Consider the following 14,163-nt stretch of genomic DNA (forward strand, 5'->3'; position numbering starts at 1 on the left):
ACTGGGGGAGTAGCTTGCAAACTCGCTCAAGCAGCCGCATGCTTGCCCCCTCCCTCAATGGCTGTCCCAACATCTGACTTAGTTATGGTTTTACTGCTGGGAACAGACACTATGACTAGGGCAAGACTTATAAAAACATTTCATTGGGGCGGGCTTACACGTTCAGAGGCTCAGTCAATTATCATCAAGCATGACAGCATTCACACAGGCATGGCAAGAGCAGAGCTGAGAGTTCCACATCTTCACCCAAAGGCTGCTAGTAAAAGACCCATTTCCAGGCACCTAGGATGAGAGTATTAAGCCCACACACACAGTGACATGCCTACTGCAAACAGGTCACACCTATTCCAACAATGCTACCCATCCAAATGGTGCCACTCTCTGGTACAAGAGTATACAAACCATCACAACTTGGAAGCATATTACAGCAACAGCATGAAATAGACTGACGGCTGCCTTGTAACAAATTTCCTACAGATATGGTAAGGGGGCACACCTTACCAGAGAGAACTTTGTATCATTAGGAAAGATGTCTGCATGATGTTAGCATGTTTATACAAGGTCCATGGCCTCAACAGGAGCACTTTCAAGGAGGACAGAGAATGTGTGTTTTACTTGAAATAAAGGGCTTCAGCACTGTTGCTCAGACTGGTCGGTGCCGATTTCACCTCACTCTATCCATGCAGAGGAACCCAAGTTGTCCTCCCACCTTCCTTTTGAGCAAGGTATAGGCACAAAAAGACCAGGACGCAGAGCTGGTGTCCAATTCCTCAGTTATGCTCAATTTTTAACTAATGTTTAAACAAATACAGTGTGGTCACTTATTATTGATAGTCTTCACATCTTACTGAGGGCACCAATTGCTTGACTACAACCAACTCTCTAAAAAGTCTGCGCCCTGGGACATATATCAAGATCAATCTGGCATGGAGGTGCATGCACACTTTCCTGTACTGAACATAGAAAGGTGGAGGTAGAAGTTTGATGTATGGTAAATTGGCCACCAAGTTCACATTGTGTTCCTGGATTTCATCTCAGAACAAGGATGTGGAGAGTCTCTGATGGCTTCTGTCTAGCCCCTTGAAAGATTCTCTGAGCTTTGGCCTCAGCACTTAATACTTCCTGCTGGATCAGCAACACTAAAGGAAGCTAAGATTGTTATCAGCACCGTATCACGCTACCAGCAGTGGATATTAATCAGTTGTTCAGATGATGATACTCACTTTCATTTTTTCCTAATGTGGGCTAAGGGAAACAGAGAACATAGTCCTTAGAATGGAAAGATCATTCTCACTTCTCCATCTTCCCAGAAAGAAAGACTGGAAGGGAGAGAATGGTAAGTTCTTTATAATAGAAAAGACTTGGTAAGTGAGGCCTTTGATGTAGCGTGTGATTCAGTGTTGTTTTCTGAAACAGGGTCTCAAATACCCCATGTGGACCAAGTTAACCTTGAGCTCAGACAATTCTGCTTCCACTTTCCTATATTTGAGCTTCCAAGTGGGGCCTCCAAGTACTGTGGAAACATAACTAGTCATTGTGAGAGACCTGGATAATCTAATGCTAAGGCATGTACAGCACAGTATAGCAAAAGTCATTGATTTCTATGTCTGCCCCCTATTTCAGATAGTTGCTGTCATATGACAGCCAATCATCAACAGAGAAAACAACTTGACTCAGCAAAGTCATGGTGTCCACATTCTGTTGTGTTCTGTATGAGGTTTGTTAATCTTACAATGGTACATAAACCATTCCATGGGACCCCTCAAATTAAGGGTCAATATGCAGTTATATCTAAAATGGCCTGATCCGAACAGAGCACTGGATACTTCCCTAACTTTGAATGAACTAATTTTGTTTTTTCATTTGTTTTTGTTTGTTTGGTTGGTTTGGTTTTTGGGTTTTTGTTTTCTGTCTTTATAAGTTAACAAAGATAGATTTTTTGAGCTATGGCTCTGGCACAAATCCTGAGCAATGGTTCTGATCAATCAACTTTAGGGTCTTCATTTAATGAATCATTCATGTTTGACGGAAATTGGGTTTTGTGTGGTTTGTGGGGCCAAACATGAACCCAAATACAAGATGCTAGGACCTTGCCCAGTCAACGAACCTATGTCTATAGTATTACCCTATACTTTCTGCCTGCACATCCGCACCTCTGTTGAATATATTATTTATTTCATACAGAAACTCATGGTCTAGCACACAGAGGGCTATAAGCAATACTGATCGGTGAGATTGGTGCAATGAGAAAAGCCCCCACACAATCTGATGGTCACACATTGGTGGCTCCATATTTCAGTTTCCTTTGCCAAAAGATCTCTAGAATGTTGTCAGAAGCATGATGACTGCATGTCTCCCTCCTAAGGGATCTTGAGGCAAATTTCAAATGCTAAACACAAGGCTTCATGAGTGTGGTCCCTAACACACACCCACACTGCAACCAGCCCTGAAGGCTCAGCATGGATGAGATTTCATGCACCTGTATATGATTAGACAGGAGTAGATTTTGGCTGCATATTCAAACTGGTATGATTTCTCACTAAGTTTTAATGGCTCCTATTGCTGATTGAGGAAAATTTAAGGTAGGATGAGATATTTCTGAGAAGGGTTTGGAAAGGAAACACAGAGTTAGATACATAGGAATTACTTAGGTGTGGCCAATCAAGCCTAGAGCAAACCCTGGCTTTGGAAGGAGGATGTGCTCAATGGCTATGCCCCAGGAAAGAGCAGCTCAGCTTCCTGTCAGTACAGGGAGAACATTAGCAGGGAACCAAAGGCTTTATGTAGTCCATGACATCAGCAGTCCCTTCTTGGACATTCTATTGTCTCCTGGAGAGTTCTAAGCAACCTCTGTGATGTCACCAGTGTTGTAGTTACAACAAGCTGACTGAGATTTCTCAGTCAGAGACTGGACATTGCAGTGATGGCCCTGCTTGCCCGACTTGGTAGACTTTTTCAGAGAACCAATGTGGATGGGAGAGAGACCAGAGAGGGGAGGAAGGATGCTGGCCTTCCATCTGAGAGTAATGAAGAACGAAGGAGGTGGACTTGGCGAATGAGCAGTAAGTCCTGAAAGGGAAGTGGATGTTGAGCTTCCTGGTAGGGGTGGCCTGAGCTGGCCTTTCTAGTAATGTGGAACTGGAGACTCTGGGTAGCAAAAAAACTTCCATGGTTATCACAATTCTTGAATCATCAAGGATTTCAGAACAGTACTTTTCCATCCCCTAAGGCAGGAGTTGGCAAGGTCAAAGCTGTTAGGCTATGAACTTCAAGTCTTGACTTGCAATGGGTATTGTGGGTGTTACTTAATGACAGAATGAGACCATCAGGAGTGACAGCGGGTCTAAGCTATGCCAGTTTGAGGGAGGGAATACCTGCACTTCAGTCCAAGGCTTCTTTTAGCTCCTGTAGTTATCTGACATTAGTCACAGGGAGAGAATGGTGCTCCAGACCATGATGTCATGTTCTCAGAACTACTCTGACCTCCTGTTTGTGACAGTTCCTACCTTACCTTTCTTTATCACCAATTGTGGGTGGCAGCCATTTCTATACTGTAAACAAAGAACAAGCAGTTGATAGACCCAGAGGGGGATTCTATTTTCATTTCTGGGATGTTTTGTGTTTCAGGGGGGAAGTTGATCATTGTGATGAACATATTCTCCCCCTGCCTGACTTATTAAGCCAATTCCTTGGCTTAGAGTAACAGGTTGGATATCTGAGCATCTCCAAGATCTCAAATACTTGTGATAGTGAATTTGTAGTCTGACTTGTGAAACCACAGGGCTCAGGGCTCTGAAGCCAAGTTGTACCCTGAAGAAGACATCTCTCTGGTCCTCATAAGCACGTTTAAGGGGGAATGAGGATACATCTGGCTACTTACATCACCTGATCTCTCTAGAGTGATGGTAGAACTGAGATCCACTCAGAAGAAATCTCATGCTGGGACCAATCTCTTGGTGGTGTCACTAGGTTACAGGCCTTTTTCCTTCTCTTTGGTAAGTCCACACTCTTTGCATTCTCACATCAAGTATTCTTGTATTCATCTACCTACAGTGGCTCACAGACAGACATCATCCCCTATACCTGTCATGAGCAAGGAGCAGTTTGAGAAGGAAGAGAACGAGCTGATCAAAGAGATCCAGCTCACTACCCAGGAGACAAATGAGCTGAGAGATCGCCTGATCTATGTGACCGAGGGATCCATGAACAAGAGGTATACGTTGCTCCATACCTGTGGTGTCATTCCGGGGTCTGCAATGCCTCCTTCATCTTATGCTTTTAAAGGGGTGGGTTCTAGGAAGCTATACCACCAGAATATAACTGGGCCTCACTTCATGCCCCTATATACTTATTAGAGGAGTGGCCACACCTGAAGTTTTGTCAGGATTAAGAAGGGAAATAGACTCTTCTGCTCCCTCCACTTGAAAAGAGGAACTTGGAATCTGAGTGAAGAACTCAGGGAAAGAGGCAGTGATGATTTCCTAGGGTTCATTTGGAAAGCCTTTGACAGGAGGTTTCTAGGTGATGTGTGTTTGTAGTTGTGTTTTTACTTGTCTCCCACGTGATTGAGTGCTGGCACCTCCAGGTAGCAGCTGGAGGGGCCTGGTCCCACATGGTTCTTCTCAGTGCTTGATTAGAATGCCTGAAGTTCATGCCTGTTCCTCTTTGTCTGTGTGCCTTATACTCTGAGGCAGTAATGTTGCATGCATTACTCTACCTCTCATTGTGTTCCCTTTGTCTCTGTCTCTCTTTCTCTTTCATTCTCTCACTCTTTGTTTCTCCATCCTGTGTATAGGTCTAAGTCTGTGAGTCTATGTGCATGCACAGGTACAGACCTGTGAATATGTTTTGTATGTTTTTATTTCTCTCCACAATTTGGAATCTAGGGGTAGGTGTTTTGGCCTGAGGATTTACTTACCTAAGAGTATCCAGGTGAGGTGGGTCCTGAGGCCTGGTAGTCCCCACTTTAAATAGCATTGCACTTTGACTATGTTGTCACATGTGTTAGTACTTTTGTATTTTGGGGGCAGATTATAAATCTGTGGTGATGTCTGGACTCATCTCCAGAATTATATATAATAACTGTCTCTACAGTATTAGGTATCCAGGATTTAGAATCCCTTTTATGGAAACAGGGGAAACACCATCACAGCTGTTTGGTGGGTAAAGACCTGTAGCCTAGACCCCTGAGAACATAACTGCTTAGTCTGCCCTTCAGACCTACTGAGTAACGCAGGGAGCCAGGGCACCCTCAATCTAGATGCCTAGCTTCTGGTGTTCAGGGGCCAGGATAGCCAGTTTCCCAAGGTTAAGAAAATCCCAGCATTTAGAATGCAGTGTGTGGTTTCCATGGCTGCAGTAGTCCAGGACCCAGCCTGAGTTCATGTGTTACTAAAAGCCTAAGTTTATGGAGTTCTGTCTTCCTGGGGCCAGGCCCTACCACAGGCCAAATGGACACTATAAAGAACTGAAATTAAAGGAGAAGGAGATCATGACATTCCTACATGAATTAGAGAACAAGAACATGGAGGCCCGAGAGAACAAGCAGGAGCTCAAGAAGGAGATAAATTTCTATCGGTAAGTACTTGTCTGGGAGGCCAACACTTGTGAAATGGCCATTTCTGCCTTCCTTTGTTTCTGGTCGGGAGACTGCAGGTCTGGTTCTATACTTTATGCTTTTTAGGCATCAGTGTCCCTTGGATTTTTGGACTCAGTTTTCCTAGGTCTCTAGGAGACTGTTATACTGCCAGTGTTCTCCAGGGTTCTCAGGAGCCTCTAAACAGAAAAGTGATTCAGATCATCAGAAGGTTATTATGTTGTACTGGGCCTCTGTGGCTCAGGCAGGGTTTTACAGAGCTAAGTGAGGTTTAACATGAGGATAGAGCGCTCTCCCTTTGGTTCTAATGACTACCCTGATTGTAGTTGCACCCTACTAATTGGTATTGTCCCAATGCATGGGCTGTCATGAGTAGATGGAGATCCCTGTTTCTTTTGGAAAAACATGGACCCTTTTTGGTGTTTGGACTGCAGCACAAATTTCTTCTTCCATGAAATGGCTATTTGCTCTTTGTACAGCTGTCATGGATGTATCCTGGTGGATTGTATTAGGTCTTCACAGGAATCAGGGTACATGTCAGGTTAATGGGACCTGTAAGTAGAAATGGGAGGAGGAGGCTGCAGGAACTTACCATGCAGAGTGTGTTTCCAGTAACCTGCACAGCCGGCTCCTGCTGGAGAAGAATCTCATAAAAAAGAAGTTGGCAATATTGCAGCAGGAGAAGAAGGAAGTACTGGCTGATTGGGCCGTCATTCGTCAATGTTTGATGGAGTTGAACCTGAGTGGTACAGAAGAACAGGAGAAGACCAACAACCTGGAGACTAAAGAACATCAGGTAGGGACAAACAATTCGGCCAGGCTATGACTATCTGATAATTGGCACAATAGAATCTATCTTTGCTTCCTCCCACCAACTTTCTAATCCATACTTCCAAGCAGCCGCCCTCCTCATGGAATGTAGCTGTTCTTTGCTCTTTTTTCACTCAAGTATTCTGGGAAGTTAGCCTCTTGTGAGACTCTGAATTAGCCTCTTTGGAGGCACTATTATCACTGGCAAGTGAACCTTTCAACTCTGCTTTAGTCTTCTGTCCACTCAGGGTGACAGGTGAATAACATGTCACATTCTTGCATGCATGTCTTCAGATAGGTGGAATGCTATGTGGAGGTTTGAGTGAATTCTGGGTCCTATCTGCAGATTTCACATCAGTAATTTCAGTTAGAATATTAATGTTGACTGTACAGTAAAGATGAGGTAGTGGGAGATAAAGGTCTGACAGCTGCCATGCCTTTCCCCACCATTCCTGTGTCTTAGTAACTGCCTTCCTTTCCCAGGTCTCAGAAACTGCTAGAGAGCTGGGATTGGCCACAGCTAAAGAAGAGACCATCTTGCAAAATGAGTTGTCATGCCAGGAGGCCCCTGCTGACCCTGATCTCCAGCATCCCGAATCTTCCTCAGATGAATCTTCCCCATATGAATCTCTTTATATCACATGTCCTGAGTGGGAATAGGCCCTAACTAGGAAGCCATGGCTGATTCAGGGTGTTATTGCCTTTTCTCTTCAGACAATTCCTCTTGGCAGAGAACAGAGGTGACTGCACTGCTAACAAATGTCCAAGAGGAGTAACAGGCTATAGGTCTGTGCTGCTAAAAGTGAAGAAAAAAGATGAACAATAATTTTTTTATAGTTTTGTTTGAAGTTTTCATTTTTTGTTCTTTGAGTTGTTGCTATTTTATTTAGAAGTTATATGTTCTTATTCTTTTATTTCATTGTTTATTTTTGCCTTTATCTCTATATTAATTGAAATTGTAAAACCTATTTTTTAAAAATTCTATTTCTTATGCAAAAAAATGGATTTGCAAGTCGTGACTTTTGAGACCATCTTCCTTATTCAGGTTTTCTATCCCCTGCTGTAGACCTAGAACTCACATCCAGAGATGGATCTTTGTAAGTTCCAGACAGCCAGGGCTATATAGTAAAGTCATAGCCACCTAGGGGTATACAAGGTGATGAACTTTTGTGTATCAATAATTTTATTTACCCCATGGACACACACTTGGTGATGTAATCACTGCCATACTGCATCCATGGTGACATGAATTCTCATACTCCTAACATATAGCACTCTGTCACACACACATTCATTCATGATCCTGTGAACCAGATACTGAGGAATATACAATCATTGTTCTAGAGCTGCTGAGGATATAAACACATTCAGAAAGGAATACAAAATAAATCAGGAAGGCCAGAGCCATATGCCTCAGTTTACTTGCAACAGAGCATCAGTGATTGAGGCGAACAATAGCTTCCCTTTGGTTCTGGCCTGAAAAGGTCAGAGACATTAACTGGGAGAAAGTTCAGGGGTCGTCCCTCCTGAAAGGGAGGGATGTCTAAACATGGCTTTCTGTGAGCCAGAGTTTTTCCTTGTTTCTAGTCAAGAGTTAATATTTACCTGGAGAGGAAAATGTCCTTGGGTCTGCAGATAACAGTTTCTTCTTGTGAAGTTTGTTCTCTTTCTGAGGAAATGACTCCAAAAATGATAATATTGTCTGCCCGGTGCCACTATGTAAAAATGTTATTGTTTGGGCCTAATTGGCAAAGTCATAACCCGTGTTTTTAAGCTGTAGAAATCAGTAAAGCTTTGCTTCTTGCCACAAGAGCAGTAGTCTGTCTGTTTCTTTAAGGCATTCGCGAAGCTCATCTTCGTCAAGTGATAACCACACAGCAGACATAATGACCTTCCATTTCTTGCTGGGAAATAGCTTTTAATAGATGCTGTTGTCCTTGACCATAAACTTGCTTTGTTTTGCTGTTGCTGATTAGACTTATGTTGAACATTTATGTGAATGGGTGTTTTTCCTACTGAATATAATACTGTATGTGGCTCCTCCTGAGGGACATTTCCCTCAGAGCACAGATGGAATCACAACCATTCCTGGAGATGATTGTTAGGTACCATGTGGGTCTTCTTCTGAGTAGCAGATGCTCTAACCTGTGAGGTATCCCCACACTTCCTGCCGTTGGCTTTTGCCCTTCCAGAGAATATGGTGTATTAGATGAACAGGATCAAATCCACTTGAGTGGAGAATCTCAGAAGATCTGTAGGTACAGTGCCTGACCTGCCCACACTCAGTGTCCTAGGCTGCCAGGCATGTATACACCACGGCTCTGATATTACCACTGCTATTTCTGTGTTCAGAGCCTTTTAAGTGAACAAAAAGGGGTGGAAGGAATATTGCTGTTTGTGTGCTCTGCTCCCTCAAGAGTCCCTAAAAACAGGTGCAGTCAGGTGAAATCTTAATTGATCAGATAAGGCTAGAGGCTCTTATTGGGCAGGGGGAAGAAAGGCAGAGCTGAGATTTTTAGAGAGGGGAAGTGAGATGTAGAAGAGAGAGGGAATGAAGGACAAAATAAGGAGGAATAGGAAGATGGTGCTGGACTACGGGGCTCTAGGGGCCATAAGTAACTGGGGATTTCATAAATGGGAAATAGAGTAATGTAGGTACATTTTCCTGATCTAAGTGTGCAGGTTGTATTTGTATGTGTTGAGTTTTGCATTGTTTACATGGGCATTTTGTGGTTGTAGATTTCCCCTAATAAATTTGTCTGGCATATTACAAGGGTTTCGTGTTATTATTTTAAGAGGTAAAGGGGAAGTGTGAGTGGCAGCCAGCTCACTGGAGGCTAGCCACAGGTGGTGGATGGCATTGGAAGTATGAACAGCCTGGCAGCAGCTAAACATGGGAAACAGGGCAATAGTGCTACATGGGGCTTGCCACTCAAGGTTAATGAGATCATCTTTCCTGTCCCTGACCACTTTAGCATGGATTGGGTTTTGTTTTTATGTTTTGCTGTTTTTATTTTTTGTTTTTTTGTTTATTTTTTTTGCTATAAGCTACAATAATGTATTTCTTTTTGTTCTAAGCATAGTAGCAAACTGTTCTACTTGAAAAAAAAAAAAAGATCCCTCATGACCTGTTTTTTTGCCTGTGATCCAAGCCCTCCCTAAACTGTGTAAAATCCCTGAGTGATAAGTTTGTTGCAAAGTGGGAGTCTTAACACAAGAACAGGGTAGGTGGTGAAGTGAAGGGTGTAATGTGTAGGCAGCCGCACGCCCAAAAGATGCCCTGGACCTCCAGTACACCAGCGCCTTAAACAAAGCCATTGCACAGGTTCCAGCCCGAATCTGGCGCCAAACCCTCTGAGAGGGTGTTACACATCAAAGGGTTACACAGGGGAGCCTGGTACTCTCAAGGGTCCAGTCATGAGGCTGTGGCTCTCCAGCTGGCTCCACAGCCCACTCCCTCACCCTGTCTTTGATTTGGTGATGTGCTGAAGCCATGCTGGTATAATAGCCATCTTTGCTTTCAACTTTCTAGCTCCTATTAATTCTGTCTATCCAGAAAGGTGACAAACTTACTCTGCTTAGAAAGAAAAGCAAGTTTGAAACACAAGAAAAATAACACTAATTTTGTTATGTTTTGGTTTTTCGAGACAGGGTTTCTCTGTGTAGCTCTGGCTGTCCTGGAACTCAATTTGTAGACCAGGCTGGCCTCGAACTCAGAAATCCACCTGCCTCTGCCTCTCGAGTGCTGGGATTAAAGGCGTGCGCCATTACTCCCGGCAAAAAATAAAACTTTTATGCTTTTGTTTTACTTATGATTTTTGTTTTAAAGTCCAGATCTACCCTCTGTCTCTTCCACATCCCATACCTCCTCCCCTGTCCCTCCTCTGTCCACGAGGTTCCCCAAACCCACCCCACCAGACCTCTAAACTTCCAGAGACCTCAGTCTCTTTAGGGTCAGTTACATCTTCTCTGACTAAACCCAGACCCAGCTATCCTTTCCTGTATATGTGTGAAGCCATAGCACCTAGGGATCCACAAGGCGATGGTCTCTTGTGTGTGGATCATGTGGCTTACCCCATGTACACACACTTTAAGATGTATTCACCTCCATACTGTATCCATGCTGTCATGAATTCTCCTACTCCTAACATAAAGTACTCTGTAACACACATCTATCCATGGCTCTGTAGCCAAACATTGAGAAATATACAGTCATTGCACTACAGCTGCTGAGGAAATAAAAACCATCACAAAAGAATATAAAATAAGTCAGGAAGACCAGAGTCTTGTGCCTCAGTTTTGTTTGCAATACAGCATCAGTGATAACCACACACCAGATATAATAACCTTCCAAGTCACTCTGGGAAATAGCTTTTGATAGATGCGGGTGTCCTTGACTATAAACTGCTGTGTTTTGTTGGTGCTAATTAGGAAGGACAATTGAAGCTCCCCTTTTGCCATAGAAGATCTAAGAATATATTGTGGAAGTACTTATTCCAGGTGACTGTGTAAGTATTTACTGAATAGAACTGACTCAGCCTGGAGATGAATCAGAGAGTTAATGTGTGAAAGAATTAATCCCCTCTCATTGATGTCAGATAAGGGCATCCTTTGGTACATATGCAGCTGGAACCATGGGTCCTCTTTGGTTAGTGTTTTGTCCCTGGGAGCTCTGGGGGAATCTGGTTGGTTGATTTTGTTGTTCTTCCCAAGGGGATACAAGCCCTTTCACCTCCTCCAGTCCTTCCCGACCTTTAATATTCTTGAAATCAGAGTAACTTAATATTTATAAAATAACTGAAAAGATTTTCTTTTTCCTGTTTTTCTACTTTCTTATTCCCGTAAACTTTCTCCTTCAGCTATATCAGGACTTTGTGTGTGTGTGAGTATATGTGTTTGTGTGAGTGTTTGTGTGTTTGTGCATGTGTATTTGTGTGTGTGTGAGTAATTTATGTGTTACGCTTTGTTGATGTTTATTTAACTTCTCTAAAGGTTCTCAGGAAGAAGGCTTCTGGAACACACCCATCTCACTTCCACTAAGTCCTGTTCTCAAACTGTATAGTGTCCTCACCAATAGGGATTTACCTTCTAGTTTTAGGAGACAAAACAGGGAGAAAGCAGTTGATTACTTGTATTATTCCTTGGGCTCCCTTAACCATCAACCCAAAGGAGGTTTTCTATGCCTTGTAATATGTCTTTTGTTATGTAGTCTATGGGTCCTGAGGGAAGCATTTTCATACCAAGTAATTATTTATATATATATATATATATATATATATATATATATATATATATATATACACACATATATATATGGATACACATACGTATTGTGTGCGTGTGTTTGTGTGTGTGTGTGCATGCAATTTTAGATAAATATAACATGGTATATTTTTTACATTTTCTCAAGTATTTTATTGTTATTTATTTATTTTTTCTTTTTTATTAGATATATCCTTTATTTACATTTCAAATGTTACCCCTTTCTTAGTTTCCCCTCCAAAACCCCCCTAATCCTTCCCTGCTGCCCCTGCTCCCCAAACCACCCACTCCCATTTCTGGTCCTGGTATTCCCCTATACTTGGGCATAGAGCCTTCACAGGACCAAGAGCCTCTCCTCGCATTGATGTTCCCTCTCTTCTTCTACAATGTTCTTTCTCCTCCTTCAACAACTACACTTCTGTTTTTTTCCATTCTTTACTTCATATCACCTGTACCCGGCTATAGCTCTCTCTAGAGCTTCTTCTTTTCATATATGGTCTTCCTTTTCTTTCATGTCTTCTGTGGTTGCTCCAAGTTATGGACTTACATCTAAAGATTGGGAGATAGGAATCACAAATGATCAACATCATGTGGAGTTTGTTCTTCTTGTGTATGGTTTATATCACTCAGTATATTTTGTAGGTTCATGCATTTAGCTGAAACTTTCTTGAATTCATTTTTCCTCACAATTGAATAATGCATTGTGTGTATGTGCCCTGTTTTCCTTATCTTTTCATCAGTTCAAGGACATTTAGATGGTTTAAATTCCCTACCTATTGTGACTACAGTACCAATGAACATAGCTGAGCAGATTTCTGTGGAGTTGGATGTCATTCCATTGCACCATAGGTAAAAGAGTGGAATGTTGAGTGATATGTAGATTTACTTTTAGCACTTTGAGATTTCTCCATATTAATTTGGAGAGCAGATGTATCAATATGTAAACTCAGGAGTTAGGGTTTTCCTTTCCCCACATCATTTTCTGTATTTATCATCATTTCCTTTTAAATTTTTCCTTTTTTCATGTTTATTGAAAATATTTTTTCTTTTCTTATTAGATATTTTCTTCATTTACATTTCAAATGCTTTCCCAAACGTGCCCTATAGCCTCCCCCAGCCCTGCTCCCCTAACCACTCACTCTCACTTCATAGCCCTGGCTTTCCCCTGTACTGAGTCATAGAAAGTTTGCTAGACCAAGGGGCCTCTCTTCCCAATGACGGCCAACTTGACCATCTTCTGCTACATATGCAGCTAGAGACATACTTTCTGGGGGTACTGAAAGTTCATATTGTTATTCCCCCTACAGGGTTCCAAATCCCATCAGTTCTTGGGTACTTTCTCTAGCTCCTACATTGGGGGCCCTATATTCCATACCATAGATGACTGTGAGCATCCATTTCTGTATTTGCCAGGCATTGACATAATCTCACATAAGTCAGCTATATCAGGGTCCTTTTAGCTCAATCTTGCTAGCATATGCAATAGTGTCTGAGTTTGGTGGCTAATTATGGGATGAACCCCCAGGTGTGCAATCTCTGGATGGTCGATCCTATTCTCAAAGACCAAACTTTGTCTCTGCAACTCCTTCCATGGATATTTTATTCCCTATTCTAGGAAGGAATGACATATCCATGCAGTTGGTTTTCCTTCTTCATTTTCTTGTGTTTTGGAAGTGGTACCTTGGGAATTCTAGGTTTCTGAGCTAATATCCACTTATCAGTGAGTTGCATATCAAGTGACTTCTTTTGTGATTGGGTTACCTCACTCAGGATGATATCCTCCAGATACATCCATTTGCCCAAGAATTTCATAAATTCATTGTTTTTAGTAGCTTAGTAGTACTCCATTGAGTAAATGTACCACATTTTCTATATCCATTCTTCTGTTGAGTGACATCTGAGTTCTTTCCAGCTTCTGGCTATTATAAATAAGGCTTCTGTGAACATAGTGCAGCATGTGTCCTTACTACCAGATGGAACATTTTCTGGGTATATGCCCAGGAGAGCTATTGCTGGATCTAGTGGTAGTACTAGGCCCAGTTTTCTGAGGAACCTCCAGACTGATTGCTAGAGTGGTTGAACAAGCAATGGGGGAGTGCTTCTCTTTCTCCACATCCTTGCCAGCATCTGCTGTCACCTGAATTTTTGATCTTAGCCATTCTGATGAGTGTGAGGTGGACTCTCAGGATTGTTTTGATTTGCATTTCCCTGATCAGTAAGGATGTTGAACATTTTTTCATGTATTTCTCAGCCATTCAGTATTCCTCAGTTGAGAATTCTTTGTTTAGCTCGATACCCCATTTTTAATGGGGTTATTTCAATTTCTGGAGTTCAGCTTCTTGAGCTCTTTGAATATATTAGACATTAGTCCCCTATCAGATTTAGGATTGGTAAAAATTGTTTCCCAATCTGTTGGTGGTCTTTTTGTCATATTGACAGTATCTTTTGCCCTACAGAAGCTTTGCAATTTTATGAGGTCCCATTTGTCCATTCTT

At 42.2% G+C, this 14,163-nt stretch overlaps 1 protein-coding gene across 1 annotated transcript; it reads left to right on the forward strand.

Annotated features, from left to right (window-relative positions):
- Nucleotides 1-2,923: 2,923 nt before the first annotated feature.
- LOC147005071 (disks large homolog 5-like) lies at nt 2,924-7,105 on the forward strand. Its single transcript, XM_085836157.1, has 5 exons — nt 2,924-3,062; nt 4,054-4,213; nt 5,434-5,577; nt 6,209-6,392; nt 6,890-7,105. The coding sequence occupies exons 1-5, from the start codon at nt 2,924-2,926 to the stop codon at nt 7,064-7,066; spliced, it is 804 nt and encodes a 267-aa protein (XP_085692283.1). The 3' UTR covers nt 7,067-7,105.
- The last annotated feature ends 7,058 nt before the right edge of the window (nt 7,106-14,163 follow it).

Source organism: Mus caroli, unplaced genomic scaffold (assembly GCF_978045245.1).
Source record: "Mus caroli unplaced genomic scaffold, Mus_caroli_1 scaffold_4, whole genome shotgun sequence".
Lineage (NCBI taxonomy): Eukaryota > Metazoa > Chordata > Mammalia > Rodentia > Muridae > Mus > Mus caroli.

What these genes read in the sequence shown, in the direction of transcription:
- LOC147005071 (XM_085836157.1), top strand. Translation starts at nt 2,924, where the DNA reads ATGGCCCTGCTTGCCCGACTTGGTAGACTTTTTCAGAGAACCAATGTG. An exon ending in GTGGACTTGGCGAATGAGCA is followed by an intron (nt 3,063 to 4,053) that starts GTAAGTCCTGAA and finishes ATCTACCTACAG; the next exon opens with TGGCTCACAGACAGACATCA. An exon ending in AAGGAGATAAATTTCTATCG is followed by an intron (nt 5,578 to 6,208) that starts GTAAGTACTTGT and finishes GTGTGTTTCCAG; the next exon opens with TAACCTGCACAGCCGGCTCC.